General features: G+C 44.5%; 1 protein-coding gene across 3 annotated transcripts in view; it reads left to right on the forward strand.

Annotated features, from left to right (window-relative positions):
* ccdc77 (coiled-coil domain containing 77) overlaps positions 1-14,013 on the forward strand; it is a 97,140-nt gene that overhangs the window by 25,737 nt on the left and 57,390 nt on the right. For all 3 annotated transcript variants that reach the window (XM_048549594.2, XM_048549595.2, XM_059652255.1), the window contains 2 exons: positions 9,950-10,092; positions 10,290-10,386. In XM_048549594.2, the coding sequence (XP_048405551.1) occupies positions 9,950-10,092; positions 10,290-10,386 (240 nt within the window). The remainder of the gene's footprint in view (positions 1-9,949; positions 10,093-10,289; positions 10,387-14,013) is intronic.

The following is a 14,013-nucleotide window of genomic DNA, read 5'->3' on the forward strand; positions in this document are numbered from 1 at the left end:
TATCGTATTATGGTCACTACCTCCTAATGGCTCCTTTACTTTGAGGCCCCTGATCAAATCCGGTTCATTGCACAACACCAGATCCAGAATTGCCTCCTGCCTGGTAGGCTGCAGTACAAGCTGTTCTAAGAATCCATCTCGGAGGCACTCCACAAACTCCCTTTCTTGGGGTCCAGTACCATCCTGATTCTCCCAGTCTACCCACATGTTGAAATCTCCCATAACAACTGTAGTGATACCTTTGTGACAGGCCAATTTCAACTCTTGATTCAACTTGCACCCTACATCCTGACTACTGTTTGGGGGCCTGTAGATAACTCGCATTAGGGTCTTTCTACCCTTAGAATTTCTCAGCTCTATCCATACTGACTCTACATCTCCTGATTCTGTGTACCCCCTTGCAAGGGACTGAACATCATTCCTCACCACAGGGCCACCCCACCCCTTCTGCCCACCAGTCCGTCCTTTCGTTAGCAGATATAGCCTTGAATATTCATTTCCCAGGCCCTGTCCACTTGAAGCCACATCTCAGTTATCCCCACAACATCATACTTGCCAACTTCTAACTGAGCCTCAAGCTCATCCACCTTATTTCTTATGCTTCGTGCATTCATATATAATATTTTTAATTTGTTTCTCCCCTCACCCTTCCTAGCGATCCCTATTTCACTTGGTCATACTGTATGATCCCTTCTTGAGTTTTCTGCTCTGTTGATTCTGTTGTCCTTCATAACTTCTCTTATTCTCACTTCTTCTTTAACTTGATTCTTAAATATCCAGTTTGGCCCCTCCCCGCCATTACTTAGTTTAAACACACCTGTGTTGCAGTGGCAAACCTGCTTGCCAGAAAGCTGGTCCCCCGATTATTAAGATGCAAATCGTCCCTCCTGTACAATTTATTCTTACCCCAAAACATACCCCAGTGATCCAAGAATTTAAATTCTTGCTTCTGGCACCAGTCCCTCAGCCACACGTTCAAGTCCATTATCTCTCTGTTCCTGCGCTCTCCAGCCCGAGGAACTGGAAGCAAACCGGAGATAACCACTCTGAAAGTCCTGCTTTTCAGCGTTCTTCCGAGTTCTCTGAAGTCCCGCTGTAGATTGCCCCTCCTTTTCTTCCCGACGTCATTAGTGCCGACATACACCACCACCTCTGGCTCTTCACCTTCACCCTTGAGGATTCTCTGCGCTCTATCAGTGATGTCCTGGATCCTTGCACCAGGAAGGCAACACACCATCCTCAAATCTCACCTGTTGCCGCAGAAACCCCTGTCAGTCCCTCTCATTATGGAGTCCCCTATTACCACAGCTCTCCATGATGTTCTCGGCTCTGCCTCTACACCAACTTTTGATTCGCAGACCTGTCCACCTCTCAGACTGGCAATGTCGTCTGTCTTGACAGTCTCCACGACAGTCAGCCTGTTTACAATAGGTGCTTCCCCTGGGGTCTCTCGTACTTCATTCATGTCTTCCTTCGTCAACGACATTCCCCTTCTCTCTTCAGGTATTCTCGGTGTAATGACCTCGCTGAAGCTCCTGTCCAGAAAATTCTCGTTCTCTCAGATGAGCTGGAGGTCATCTAGTTCTTTCTTCAGGGCTGCAGCAACCTCCTTCAGAAGCTGAATGTGTACACACTTACCACAGCTGTCGGAGCCAGAAACATCATCAGTGTCCCTGACCTCCCACATCATGCATGCAGCACACTGAATCAGCTTGGCAGTCATGTCTTCACCCTCTTCAACAGCGGCGTAATCTCCTCACTGAGCATCTTCGCCGAAAACTCGCACTTTACTCACCAGGCACTTCCCTCAACCCTTGTTTTTTGCTGTGAGTCTGTGGACTCTTAATTAGGTTAGAGAAGGAGGGTGGGAGGGAGGGCCTACCGTGTAGGACCTGGGGCTGAGAACACACCTACTTAAATAGCACTCAATTACATTCCCGACTGCCTCTCTGCCCTGACCTCATGTCGGCCCGGCTCACGCTGCTCTCCACTGCAAAAAGGACCGCTGGCTTCGAGGTAAGTGCTTAAAGCACTCACTTACCTTCCCGACTGCCTCTCTGCCCTGACCTCACCTCCTCCCGTCTCTCGCCGCTCTCCGCTGCAAAATTACCCTTACAATCTTGCGGCCATTTTGTTTGTGGGCTTGTGGGTTGTTGATGGCTAGTTTGTACCTCACACTGCCGTGATGAGGCTGCACTGATGATGTTACCCAGCATGATAACTAAATATCTGCAGAATAACATACCAGCTCGGCGAGCCAACCAACCTCATCAGGTTATTGAAGTCTCCAGCGTAGGCACAAATAGGACAGAGCCTTTGGAAAAGACTAGCAATCAAACACTGGAAACACAAATGAAAGTGAGAAGAGGGAGGGTTGATACAGGCCTGAAGGTGTTATATCTGAATGCATGCAGTATAAGGAATAAGGTAAATGAGCTTGTGGTGCAGATCAAAGCGGGCAGGTATGATGTGGTAGGCATCACGGAGACATAGCTGCAAGCGGATCAGGATTGGGAACTGAATATCCAAGGATATGCATCCTATCAAAAAGATAGACAGGTGGGCCAAGGGGTTGGGGTTGCCTTATTAGTGAGAAATGAAATTAAATCAATGAGAAGTGAAGGAGGGTCGGATGGTGTAGAATCAGTGTGGGTAGAATTGAGGAACCGCAAAGGTTAAAAAGCATAGTTGGGGTTGTGTACAGGCCTCCAAACAGTAATCAGTGAGCTGGGGCACAAGATACACCAGGAGATAGAAAAGGTGTGTAAGAAAGGCAAAGTCACAGTGATCATGGGGGATTTCAATATGGGCTGGGAAAATCATGGCTGGATGGCTGGTTTGTGATGCAGAGTGACACCAACAGCAGGACATGGTGATCCTCAGGTTAAACCATTACCAATTATCTTTCTCTAGTGGGAGAGCAGTCTTTTGGTCTCTGAGACTGTTGTAACTTTGCTTCAATTTAGATATCTGTATTTCTGTCATTTTCAACTTAATTGTTATGCCTAATTGATTTGACTTCTATAACTTACACTCAAGTTTATTGAAACAGAAGGCTCAGTAATCTGCAGTCTGGATTTACCTCTTCTTGGAGGAGTGGAGGTGGCTTTTTAGTATTTAATTAGATTAGATTCCCTACAGTGTGGAAACAGGCCCTTCGGCCCAACAAGTCCACACTGCCCCTGAAACATCCCACCCAGACCCATCCCCCTATAACCCACACATCCCTGAACACTATGGGCAATTTAGCATGGCTAATGCACCGAGCCTGCACATCTTTGGACTGTGGGAGGAAACCGGAGCACCCGGAGGAAACCCACGCAGACGTGGGGAGAATGTGCAAACTCCACGCAGACAGTCGCCCGAGGCTGGAATTGAACCTGTGTCCCTGGCGCTGTGAGGCTGCAGTGCTAACCACTGAGCCACCGTGCCAACCATGGGAATGTGGGTGTTGTTGGCTGGACCAGCATTTATTACCCATTCCTAATGGCCTAAGTATGAGTTGATTCGGTTGCTGTCAGTTAGAAGCCTTGTGTAGAGTTGACAAGGTAAGGAAGACAGATTTGCTTCTCTAAGGGACATGAGTGAGACAGATAGGTTTATAAAAGAATCAGCAGTGGTTACGTGGTCACATGTAACTTCTATTCCAGATTTTCTTTTCAAAATGAATTTGAACGTTAGCTTGGAGCTCTGAATTACTCACCTCACACTGATTCTTGGCTGAAGATAACCAACGTGTCAAGAGGCTATTTAAGTGGATTATTTCTGTCACATTTCATAAATGCAGATGAACTGCAATCAGAGATGAAGTGCATTTCATCTTCAAATAAGATGAGTGGGAAATGTATGTGCATTTACACCAGTAGAGTGCAAAGTGAGGGTGCCAAGGCTTTGCAGGGTGTATAGCAGAAATTAACCAGTATGTTGCCAAGGATGAACGGTTCAGTTCTGTGAAGAGACTAGAGAAATAGATATTTTCTGCTTGGAGAATAGGAACTGGAACATGAGATAAGCTGTAAGTGGAGCTGGATGAACACAGCAGGCCGCGCAGCATCAGAGGAGCAGGAAGGCTGATGTTTCGGGCCTAGACCCTTCTTCAGAAATGGGGGAGGGGAAGGTAGTTCTGAAATAATTAGGGAGAGAGGGGGAGGCGGATAGAAGATGGATAGAGGAGAAAATAGGTGGAGAGGAGACAGAGAGGTCAAGGAGGCGGGGATGGAGCCAGTGAAGGTGAGTGTGGGGAGGAGATAGGTCAGTCCAGGGAGGACAGATGGGTCAAGGGGGCAGAATGAGGTTAGTAGTTAGAAGATGGGGGTGGGGCCTGAGGTGGGAGGAGGGGATAGATGGGAGAAAGGACAGGTCAGGGAGGCGGGGATGAGCTGGGCTGGTTTTGGGATGCGGTAGGGGGAGGTGCCTCCTGCAGTGCCACAACGATGCTACCCGAAGGTTACAGGAACAGCAACTCATATTCCGCTTGGGAACCCTGCAGCTCAGTGTTATCAGTGTGGACTTCAAAGTCTCCCCACCCCCATAAGAGAATGTGCAAACTCCATACTGACACTTGCCCAAGGCTGGAATCGAACCCAGGTCGCTGGCGCTGTAAGGTAGCGGTGCTAACCACTGAGCTACCATACTGCCCACAAATGAAGTTCAAGATAGAAAAATAAGATTGTCTCTTTATTAAGAAGGACATGGAGTGATATAATTAAAATCTGCAATTCTAAGTGGGAGGAATAGCATGGATACCTCTGCGTATATGTGCATAAGTTCTTGAAGATGGCAGAACAGGTTTTGTAAAGCATGGCTGTGTTAGGGTGTTTTATGAATACAGTACAGGAGCAAAGAAGGTCTGCTGAGTTTGTATAGAAACATTAATTTGGTCTCAGTAGGAATATTGTGTTAATTTTAGGCACCACGTGTTAGGAAAGATGTGAGTGGAGAATGCGAAGAAGATTGAATTATACTGTACGGAAGAAGCCCCTTGATTGCTGAAACCGATGAGAATTATTCTAAATCTACACTAGTCCCAGTACAAGAAATGTGGTCTTGAATGTTATACACTTCAAGTGTTCATCCAAGTACATTTTAAAGGATTTTAGTTTTTCTGCCTTAATTACTGCCCAGGTAGTGTGTTCCAGACCCTACTGGGCAAAAAAAAAATTCCTCAAATTCCCTCCTGACCTTCTGCCTTTAAAGTTCTTAGTGACTTGCCATTCATCAAGTATTCTCTTGTCTTGTTACATGTGGAGTCATACAACTTGGAAACAGGCCCTCAAGTCCAACTCGTCCATGCTGACCAATTTTCCCGAACTAAACTAGTCTCGCTATGATTGCCCAGTCTGTCTAAACCTATCCTACTGTACCTGTCCAAATGTCTTTTAGAACATAGAACATTACAGCACAGTACAGGCCCTTCGGTCCTCGATGTTGTGCCGACCTGTCATACTGATCTGAAGCCCATCCAACCTACACTATTCCATGTACGTCCATATGCTTATCCAATGACGACTTAAATGTACCTAAAGTTGGCAAATCTACTACCGTTGCAGGCAAAGCGTTCCATTCCCTTACTACTCTCTGAGTAAAGAATTGTATTGGCAATGGTGACTATGATACGACTGTTGTAACTGTACCTGCATCTACCACTTCCACTGGCAGTTTATCCCACATACAAACCATCCTCTGTGTGAAAAGGTTGCCCATTAGATCCCTTTTAAATCTTTCTCCTCTCACCTTGAAAATGTGTCCCCGAGATTTGAACAACCCCATCTTAGGGAAAAGACTTTTGTTTTTCACCTTATCTATGCTTATTATAATTTTATAAACTTTGCATCACCTTGGCATTATGTATCTGGATTAAATTATATCTATCACTGACCTGTCCATCTGATCAATACCTTTATATCCCCCTATAACTAAGATCATCTTTCTCAGTGACAACCATCTTGCTGTTTTTTGTTTCATGTGCAAACTGACTTATTAGCCACATCCACACTTTCACATATTTTATATATATACATATATATCTCGAACAATAGAGGTCCCATCATTGATCCTTGTAGTTTGCCATGGGACACTGGCACAAAATAACCTTCTACCACTGCCCTTTCCCTCCTTTCATTAAGCCAATTTTGAATCCAAATTGTTAAGTTACCCTGGATCTCGTGCATTTAACTTTTTATCAAAGGCTATCCTGAAATCCACATAAAGTACATCAATTGGACTACCCTCATCCCATTACTTGGTCTTCTCCTCCTTGACAAGTTCTACCAGATTTGTTAGGCATGAGTTCCCTCTGACAAAGTCACGTTGACTATCCTGAATTAGCAGTTTAGCAGTTTCCCCACCAATGATGTGACTTGCTGTATTCGAATACCCTGGTTTATCTCAAACACTTCTCTTGAACTGTGGACCGGCAATAGTTTACCCCAGTCCCCTGGCACCTCTCCCTCAGCCAGAGGGGACTTTAAAATTTGGGTAAGGGCCCCAACATTTTCCTTCCTTGTCCCCCCATAGGAGCCTGGGATACAAGTCATCTAAACATGCAAAATTTGCAAGAGTCTTTCCAGGGATGATAATAAGATATATCAGAGAAGTTAGGACTGTTTTCCTCAAACAAGGAGATGACTTGGAGATTGTGTTTAACATCAAGAGGGGTCTTGCGCACAAAGGAAGACATTCACTGCGTTCATCGAGGGATCACAAATGAGAGTGCACAGACTTAAAGTAATTTGCCACAATGATTTTTTTTCCATCTAATAAGTGTTTAGGGCCTAGAATGTACTGGTTGAGAGTGTGGTGGAGATAGGATCACTCAAGGCTTTTTAAAAGTATCAGACAAGAATCTGAGAAAGGAAAATGTGCAGTGTTGTCGGAAGAAGGTAGAGAATGGTGCTGAGTGAAATGTTTACTTGGAGACCTGGTGCATACATGATGTGTACTTTTTGCACTGTAAAGATTTGTGAGCTATTCTGAATGGGCTGACTTGGACTTTAAAATTACATCATCTCTTACATCATCATCATCGTCTTGATATCTTCGTAGGAAAAATTTTCTGTCTCTATCCTGACAATTTCTCTCAAGATTTTGAAAACATCAACCTAATCATTGCAGAAGCATCTAAATTCACAGGAATGCAGGCCTGGTTTGTTATTTCTCCTAATTTTAACCAGAGCTTCAAGGATTAAACATTCTGCAGCACAATAATCTCCCCCTCATAACAAGGGTTACTATTCCATTAAAATGTTTTGATTTTCTTTTGGACATGATTTAGTATGCTTTAATGATCTTTGTGTGGACCTCCAAGTTTCTAATTTCTCCATAGTTCTAGCTTTTCACTTTTTGAGTAACGTTTGGTCAATCCTGTACTACATCAAAATGGATAACTTCACAGTTATCAGGGTCGCTGTTCACCCACTCAGAATCATAGAATTGCTACAGTGCAGATGGAGATCTTTCAGACCTTCACGACTGTGCTGGTTCTCCTAATAAACATATGCCATCCTTTTCCCATTTTCTTTTAACCCAGTATGTTATTTAGATAGAAACAGTTATCCGATATCCTTTTGAATGTCTCAGTTGAACCTCCCTGCAGTACATTTCCTAGCAGTGTTTTCCGTACCCTAACTACTTGCTGTGTGTAAATATTTCTCGCATATCACATTTGCTTCTGTTGCAAAATCCCATAAATCTGTGCCTCTTCATTCTTGATTCCTTTACGAGAGGGAACAGTTTCTTCCTATCTACTCAGTCCAGACTGCTTGTCATTTTTAAAACTGCTTCAAGTTTCCTCTGAACCTTCTCCTCTCAAAGAAAAACAGTCCCACAATTTTGCTTTGTAATCAGTGTTTCTTATCACTGGAGGTGTGTTCTCTGGGGTATCACTGGAACCATTCTCATAAACCTATCCTGCACTGTCTGCAAAGTGTTCACATCCTTCCTGAAGTGTGGCAGCCAGAACCATATGCAGAACCCCAATGCAGTTTAACTAGTGACGTACAAATTCAGTGCAACCTCCCTGTTCTTGTACTGTCTGTCTCTATTGATAAAGCCTAGCATGCTTTATTTACTACTCTGTCCTGCCATCTTTAATTAGGTTTATACATCTACACCCAGGTCTGTCTCTGCTCCTACACGCCCTTTGGAAAAGGATATAAACAGACAATATTCTGTCCACCAAGATGCATCATCTCGCATTTCTTGCCATTGAATTTTATCTGCCACCTGTTCCACCCACTGTACGAACTTGTCAGCGTCCTTTGAAATTCTTACCTTGAATGGTATCCATAGATGTTTACTCTTCTACTTTAATTATGTCATCAAAGTTGAAATGAGTTTATTAGAATTGAGCCATCTTTTACAAATTCTTCGCAGCTTGAATTTTTTGCAAGTGCACAGTCACTCTGTCCTTAACATAAACTATGGAAACATTGGAAAACTTAAGAAGGTCAAATGGTACAACTTATAATGCTGGCAAAGAAGTTAAGTTTAACTCCGTTTTCCTGTTCTTTTATCTGTGCTCCTGTTGATAATAAAAAATTGCCTAAATGGAACAATATTAATTTACGATATCTGGTCAGCATGGATGAGATGTGCGAGGGGTCTGTTTCTGTGCTGTGCAACTTTATGACTATTCAGTATGTTATTTACATTTAAATGATAGTTTTCATTTTTATGTAAGTTATTTTAACCATTTTATTAATTAATGTAGGAACTTAGGAGTGTACAGTATTTCAACCTGTAAAAACTTAATGATTTGTCTGATGAGAAAGATCCTACAGAATCCAACTCTGCGTTGTTCCCCAAACATAGAGGAATACTTCTTGGTAGATTCTCTGAAGTCATCGATCAAGGCCACTTTTCAGTTCACTTTGGGGAAGTTTTGGCAGTTCTGATATCTAAACATCCTATGTTTGACAATAAGAGGTTAGGCAGGGAGCATTCAAATCTTCATGCTGCAATATCAATAGTCAAACACCTCACAAAAAAGGTCTAAAACAAAAGGCTGTTCAAACTCTCCTACCCCTCCTCTGTTTGACCAGCCTATTCTGTCCTAGACTTACTGGTACCACTTCCCAAGTACTGACCTCATTTATTGCTGAACATCTGGTATCTGGTGAGGTGTATTGCTTTCTGGAGTAGTGAAGCATCTATGGAACACGTTGATTTAAGAACCAGCCTTTCAGGCCTGGCCTGAGAGCAACATGAGAGTAATGTGGGAACATACCGGTGGAAGGTGACGTTGATGCGAAACAGCAGCAAAACAAATGCACGACCCATATTGCTCTGCAGTTATAAAGAAAAACAGCATTGTGTGTCCTGATGCATCTGACCATTTAAAGCTATCAGTATGCCTCTGTTATGGAGACTGACATGAAAATTTGACCATGGAATTTGAAAGGCTGCAAAAGTGGACCAAACCCAGGAGAAATCTCTTCGGAAGAGGACGGAGAGGAGAGTGAGAAAGCCACTGTGGGAGAGAGGTGGGTAGAGAACATGAGCAATCTTATAGTCCAATAAGACATCAGGAGACAGTCCAGTCAAATCAACAGGTAAACAGAACGAGAGAGAGATTGGGTGACAGAATCAAATTTAATAGGCATTTTTAAAATGGAATTGGCTATGTCATTGAAAGAGCTCTGGGGATAGACGAGAGAAGTTTTACAAATTGGAAATTTCTTTGTAAGAACCAGTGAAAATATTGATGACTCTTTCTATGCTGTTATGATTGTCATTCAGTCAGTTGTGGGGAATTTATTGGCAACATTAAGTTCCAGGACAGAAATCAGGGGAAGTAACGGAGTTTATGGTGTATGAATTAGTCCATGTTCCTTTTTTACTAACAGTTGCTTAACTTTACTCTTTGTTAGTGTTGCTAAGCTTGCTGTCAATCTCCAAACTGTTTTATGCTTAAGTTTTCTGATGTTTTGGGATATTTTTATTTTTTCAGCATAAGCTCCAGTGGGAGATGCGGCAGAGGGAAGAGGAAATTGAGGAGCTGCAGAAAGCGCTTAGCGACATGCAGGTTTATCTCTTTCAGGAACGCGAACACTCACTGAGACTCTATGCCGAAAATGACCGGCTAAAAATCAGGTAGGAAACGGGTTTTGAATAAATTGCCGTGATTGGATGGAGTAAAAGATGTATAAAAAAGCTGTACTGCAGTTAGAAGGAGATGTGAATGGAGGTATCCATCACAAGTACTATCCATATCCTATTGAAAATAGAACTGAACAATCTCAAAGCTCTGTATTGACAGGCTCGCATTTTGTCAAATGTGGTAATTGCAGGGAGCTGGAAGATCGGAAAAAGATGCAACACCTCTTGGCACTTGTTGGTCCTGAAGCTGAAACAGTCACATACTTTCACAGGGAGCCTCCACACAAGGTAATGCAGTTAGTTCATAGACTGAGTGAAGAAACAGGTCTTTTTTTGTTCTTGTATTAGTAAAATCCAATTGCAGATGTATTCTAAAAATAAGTTCTTTGTAATCAGTTTTAATAAAAAATGCATAATATCTCAAAGCTATGGGGGCAAGGGATTTAATCGAGGCATGGATAAATAGCATGGAAGGTCTGTAGTCCTGCAGTGGCTTATATCCTTGGTTTATTCCCTGTTTGTTGTTCTTAGCTCCTATCTCACCCCAACCACATGTTTCACTTTATTTTTGATCTCAGAATCTGACTAGAAATGTCACTTTGGTTGCTTCCAGTCCAGAAATTCCAAAATCTAGGAAATTTTAGGCACAGAAACAGCCAATGTATGGCTGTTACCTTCTTTCTCATTTTGAGTATTTGGATAGAGATCATCAGTTCCTGGGCTATTTGGTCTTTGGTTCTGTTAATTTTTCTGTAAATTTTGCAAATTTTAATTATTTTAAATTTCTCATATGGTTTTTCGATGAATGTTTTACCCATTGTGGTATCTCCTTAATTAAAACAAAGAACTGCAGATCTTGGAGATCTGAATCACACTAAACCAGAAATTGCTGGAGAAACGCAGCATCTGCGCTGATAAAATTTTCAAGTCCATTGATGAATCTTCAGATATTTCCAGTCTTGTCCTTAAGGAACCAGTATTACTATTGATGTTCTTTTTCCTTTCACATATTTATAGAAGCCATCTGAGTGTATTTTATAATTCTTACTGACTTACTTCTATGTCCCATTTTCTCCCACTGTCCTTCTTTGCTGTTTTCAAAAACTTTCCCTCAACAATGGATGTATTCCTTCTCCTTTGAAGTTTTATTTCTCAGTTGAATGTGTATTTGTTGGGAATACATCCATCTATACCCTGAGAAAGTAGGAACTGCTGATGCTGGGATCTGAGATAACAAGGTATGGAGCTGGATGAACACAGCTGGCCAGGCAGCATCAGAGGAGCAGGAAAGCTGACATTTCAGGTCGGACCATTGTTCAGAAATGACGGAGGGAAAGGGGGCTCTGAAATAAATAGGGAAGGGGGAGACGATGGTAGAAGGTGGATAGTGGAGCAGATAGGTGAAGAGAAGACTGACAGATCAAGGAGGCAGGGATGAAGCCAGTAAAGGTGCATGTAGGTAGGGACTTGGGATGGGGGTTGGTTAGTGAGAATGCAGGGACGGGTAGGTGGGAGGGAGGGTGGGCAAGTCAAGGGGGCAGGAATGAGGCTAGTAGAGGTAGGGTGAGTGTAGGTAGGAAGTGGGGGTGGGGTTTGATCAGTGAGGTGGGAGGAGCAGATAGGTGGGAGAAAAGATGGACAGGCAGAGGAGGCAGGGACAAGGAGGGGTGCTGGACTTGGAACGAGGTCGGGAATGGGGAGATTTTGAAGCTTGTAAAGTTCACATTGAGGCCATTGAGTTGTAGGGCTCCCAGGCGGAATATGAGGTGCTGTTCCTCCAGTTTTTGGTGGCCCTATTTTGGCACTGGAGGAGGCCCAGGATGGACAAGGCGTCCAAGGAATGGAAGGGCGAGTTAACTGGGAGGTATTGTCATTTGTCACGAACCGAGCGCAGGTGGTCCACAAAGCGGTCTCCAATTCTCCGATCGGTTTCCCCAATGTAGAGGAGGCCACGTCGTGAACAGCGGATACAATATACCACATGAGCAGATGTGCAGGTGAATATCTGTTTAATATGGAAGGTTTTCTTGTGGCCTGGGATGCAGATGAGGAGGGATGTATAGGGGCAGGTGCAGTGGGTTGCAGGGAAAGGTGATGGGTGTGGTGGGGCTAGTGGGGAGTGTGGAGCGAACGAGAGGGTCGCAGAGAGCACGGTCCCTCTGGAAGGCAGATAAGGGTTGGGAGGGAAGTATATCCTTGGTAGTGGGGTTGAATTGCAGGTGGCAGAAGTGGCAGAGAATGATACGTTGAATCCGAGGTTGATGGGTGATATGTGAGGACAAGGGGAATTCTGTCTTTGTTATTACTGCAGGGAGGAGGTGTGAGGGCTGAGGTGCGGGAAACACAAGAGATGTGGTCAAGGGCATTTTTGATCACTGTGGGCGGAAATTGCAGTCCTTGAAAAATGAGGACATCTGGGATGACCGGGAGTGGAACGCCTCATCTTGAGAGCAGATGCCATGGAGGCAAAGGAATTGGGAATAGGGGATAGCATTCTTGCAGAAAGGTGGGTGAAAGGAGGTATCGTCTGGGTAGCTGTGGAAGTTGGTGGGTTTGAAATAGATATCCGTTTCCAGGTGGTTACCAGCGATTGAGACAGAGATGTCCAGGAAAGAGAGAGAGGTATCAGAGATGGTCCAGGTGAACTTAAGGTTGGGTTGGAAGGTATTAGTAAAGTGGATGAACTGTTCAAGCTCCTCGTGGGAGCACGAGGCGGGGCTGATACAGTCATCGATGTAATGGAGGAAGAGGAGGGGATAAGGCCAGTCTAACTGTAGAAGAGGGATTGTTCCACGTATCCTGCAAAGAGGCAGGCATAGCTTGGGCCCATGCAGGTACCCATGGCCACACCTTTTGACTGTCGGAAGTGGGAGGACTTGAAGGAGAAGTTGTTTAGGGTAAGGATGGGTTTGGTTAGGAGGATAAGGGTGTCAGTGGAGAAGAACTGGTCAGGCCTGCGGGAGAGGAAGAAGCAGAGGGTGTTTAGGCCATCTGCATGAGGAATGCAAGTAAAGACGGACTGGACATTCATGGTGAAGATGAGGTGTTGAAGGCAGGCAATCGGAAGTTTTGGAGGAGGTGGAGGGCGTGGGTGGTGTCATGGACATAGGTGGGGAGTTCCTGGACCAGAGGGGAGAAAATGGAATTGAGACAAGTGGAGGTAAGTTCGGTGGGACAGGAGCAAGCAGAGACAATGGGTCGAACAGGGCAGCCAGGTTTATGGATTTTGGGAAGGAGATAGAAACGGGCAGTGTGGGGTGGGGAATGATGAGGATTGAGGCTGTAGGTGGGAAGTCACCTGAGGTGTTGAGGTTATGGATGGTCTGGGGAATGATGTTTCGGTGATCAGGGTGGGGTTATGATCAAGGGAACAGGAGGAGGAGATGTCAGAGAGTTGGCACCTGGCCTCAGCAAAGTAGAGGTCAGTGCGCCACACCACAACTGCGCCTTCCTTGTCTGCGGGTTTTATAGTGAGGTTAGAGTTAGAGTGGAGGGCTGCACATTCTGTGGGGGAGATGTTGGAGTGAGTGAGGGGAGTGGAGAGGTTGAGGCGATTGATGTTGTGATGGCAGTTAGAGATAAAGAGGTCGAGGGAGGGTCGGAAGCCTTGGGGTGGTGTCCAGAAGGATGGGGTGCGTTGGAGACAGGAGGTGGGGTCACTGGTGAATCAGAAGGGGTCAAGGTGGTTAGACTTGCAATTAGAGCAATAAGCGCGGAGGCGATAGAAAAACTGTTCTGTGTCCAGGCGTGAGTGGTATTCATTGATGTTAACCTCATCCCCGCCTCCTTGACCTGTCTGTCTTCCCTTCCATCTACCCGCCCCACGCTCCTCACTTCCTGCCATCCCAACTTCCTACCTACACACACCTTTACTGGCTTCATCCCCACCTTCTTGTCCAGTCAGTCTTCTCTCTA

The sequence above is a fragment of the Stegostoma tigrinum genome, chromosome 18, assembly GCF_030684315.1.
Source record: "Stegostoma tigrinum isolate sSteTig4 chromosome 18, sSteTig4.hap1, whole genome shotgun sequence".
NCBI classification, from domain to species: Eukaryota; Metazoa; Chordata; class Chondrichthyes; order Orectolobiformes; family Stegostomatidae; genus Stegostoma; species Stegostoma tigrinum.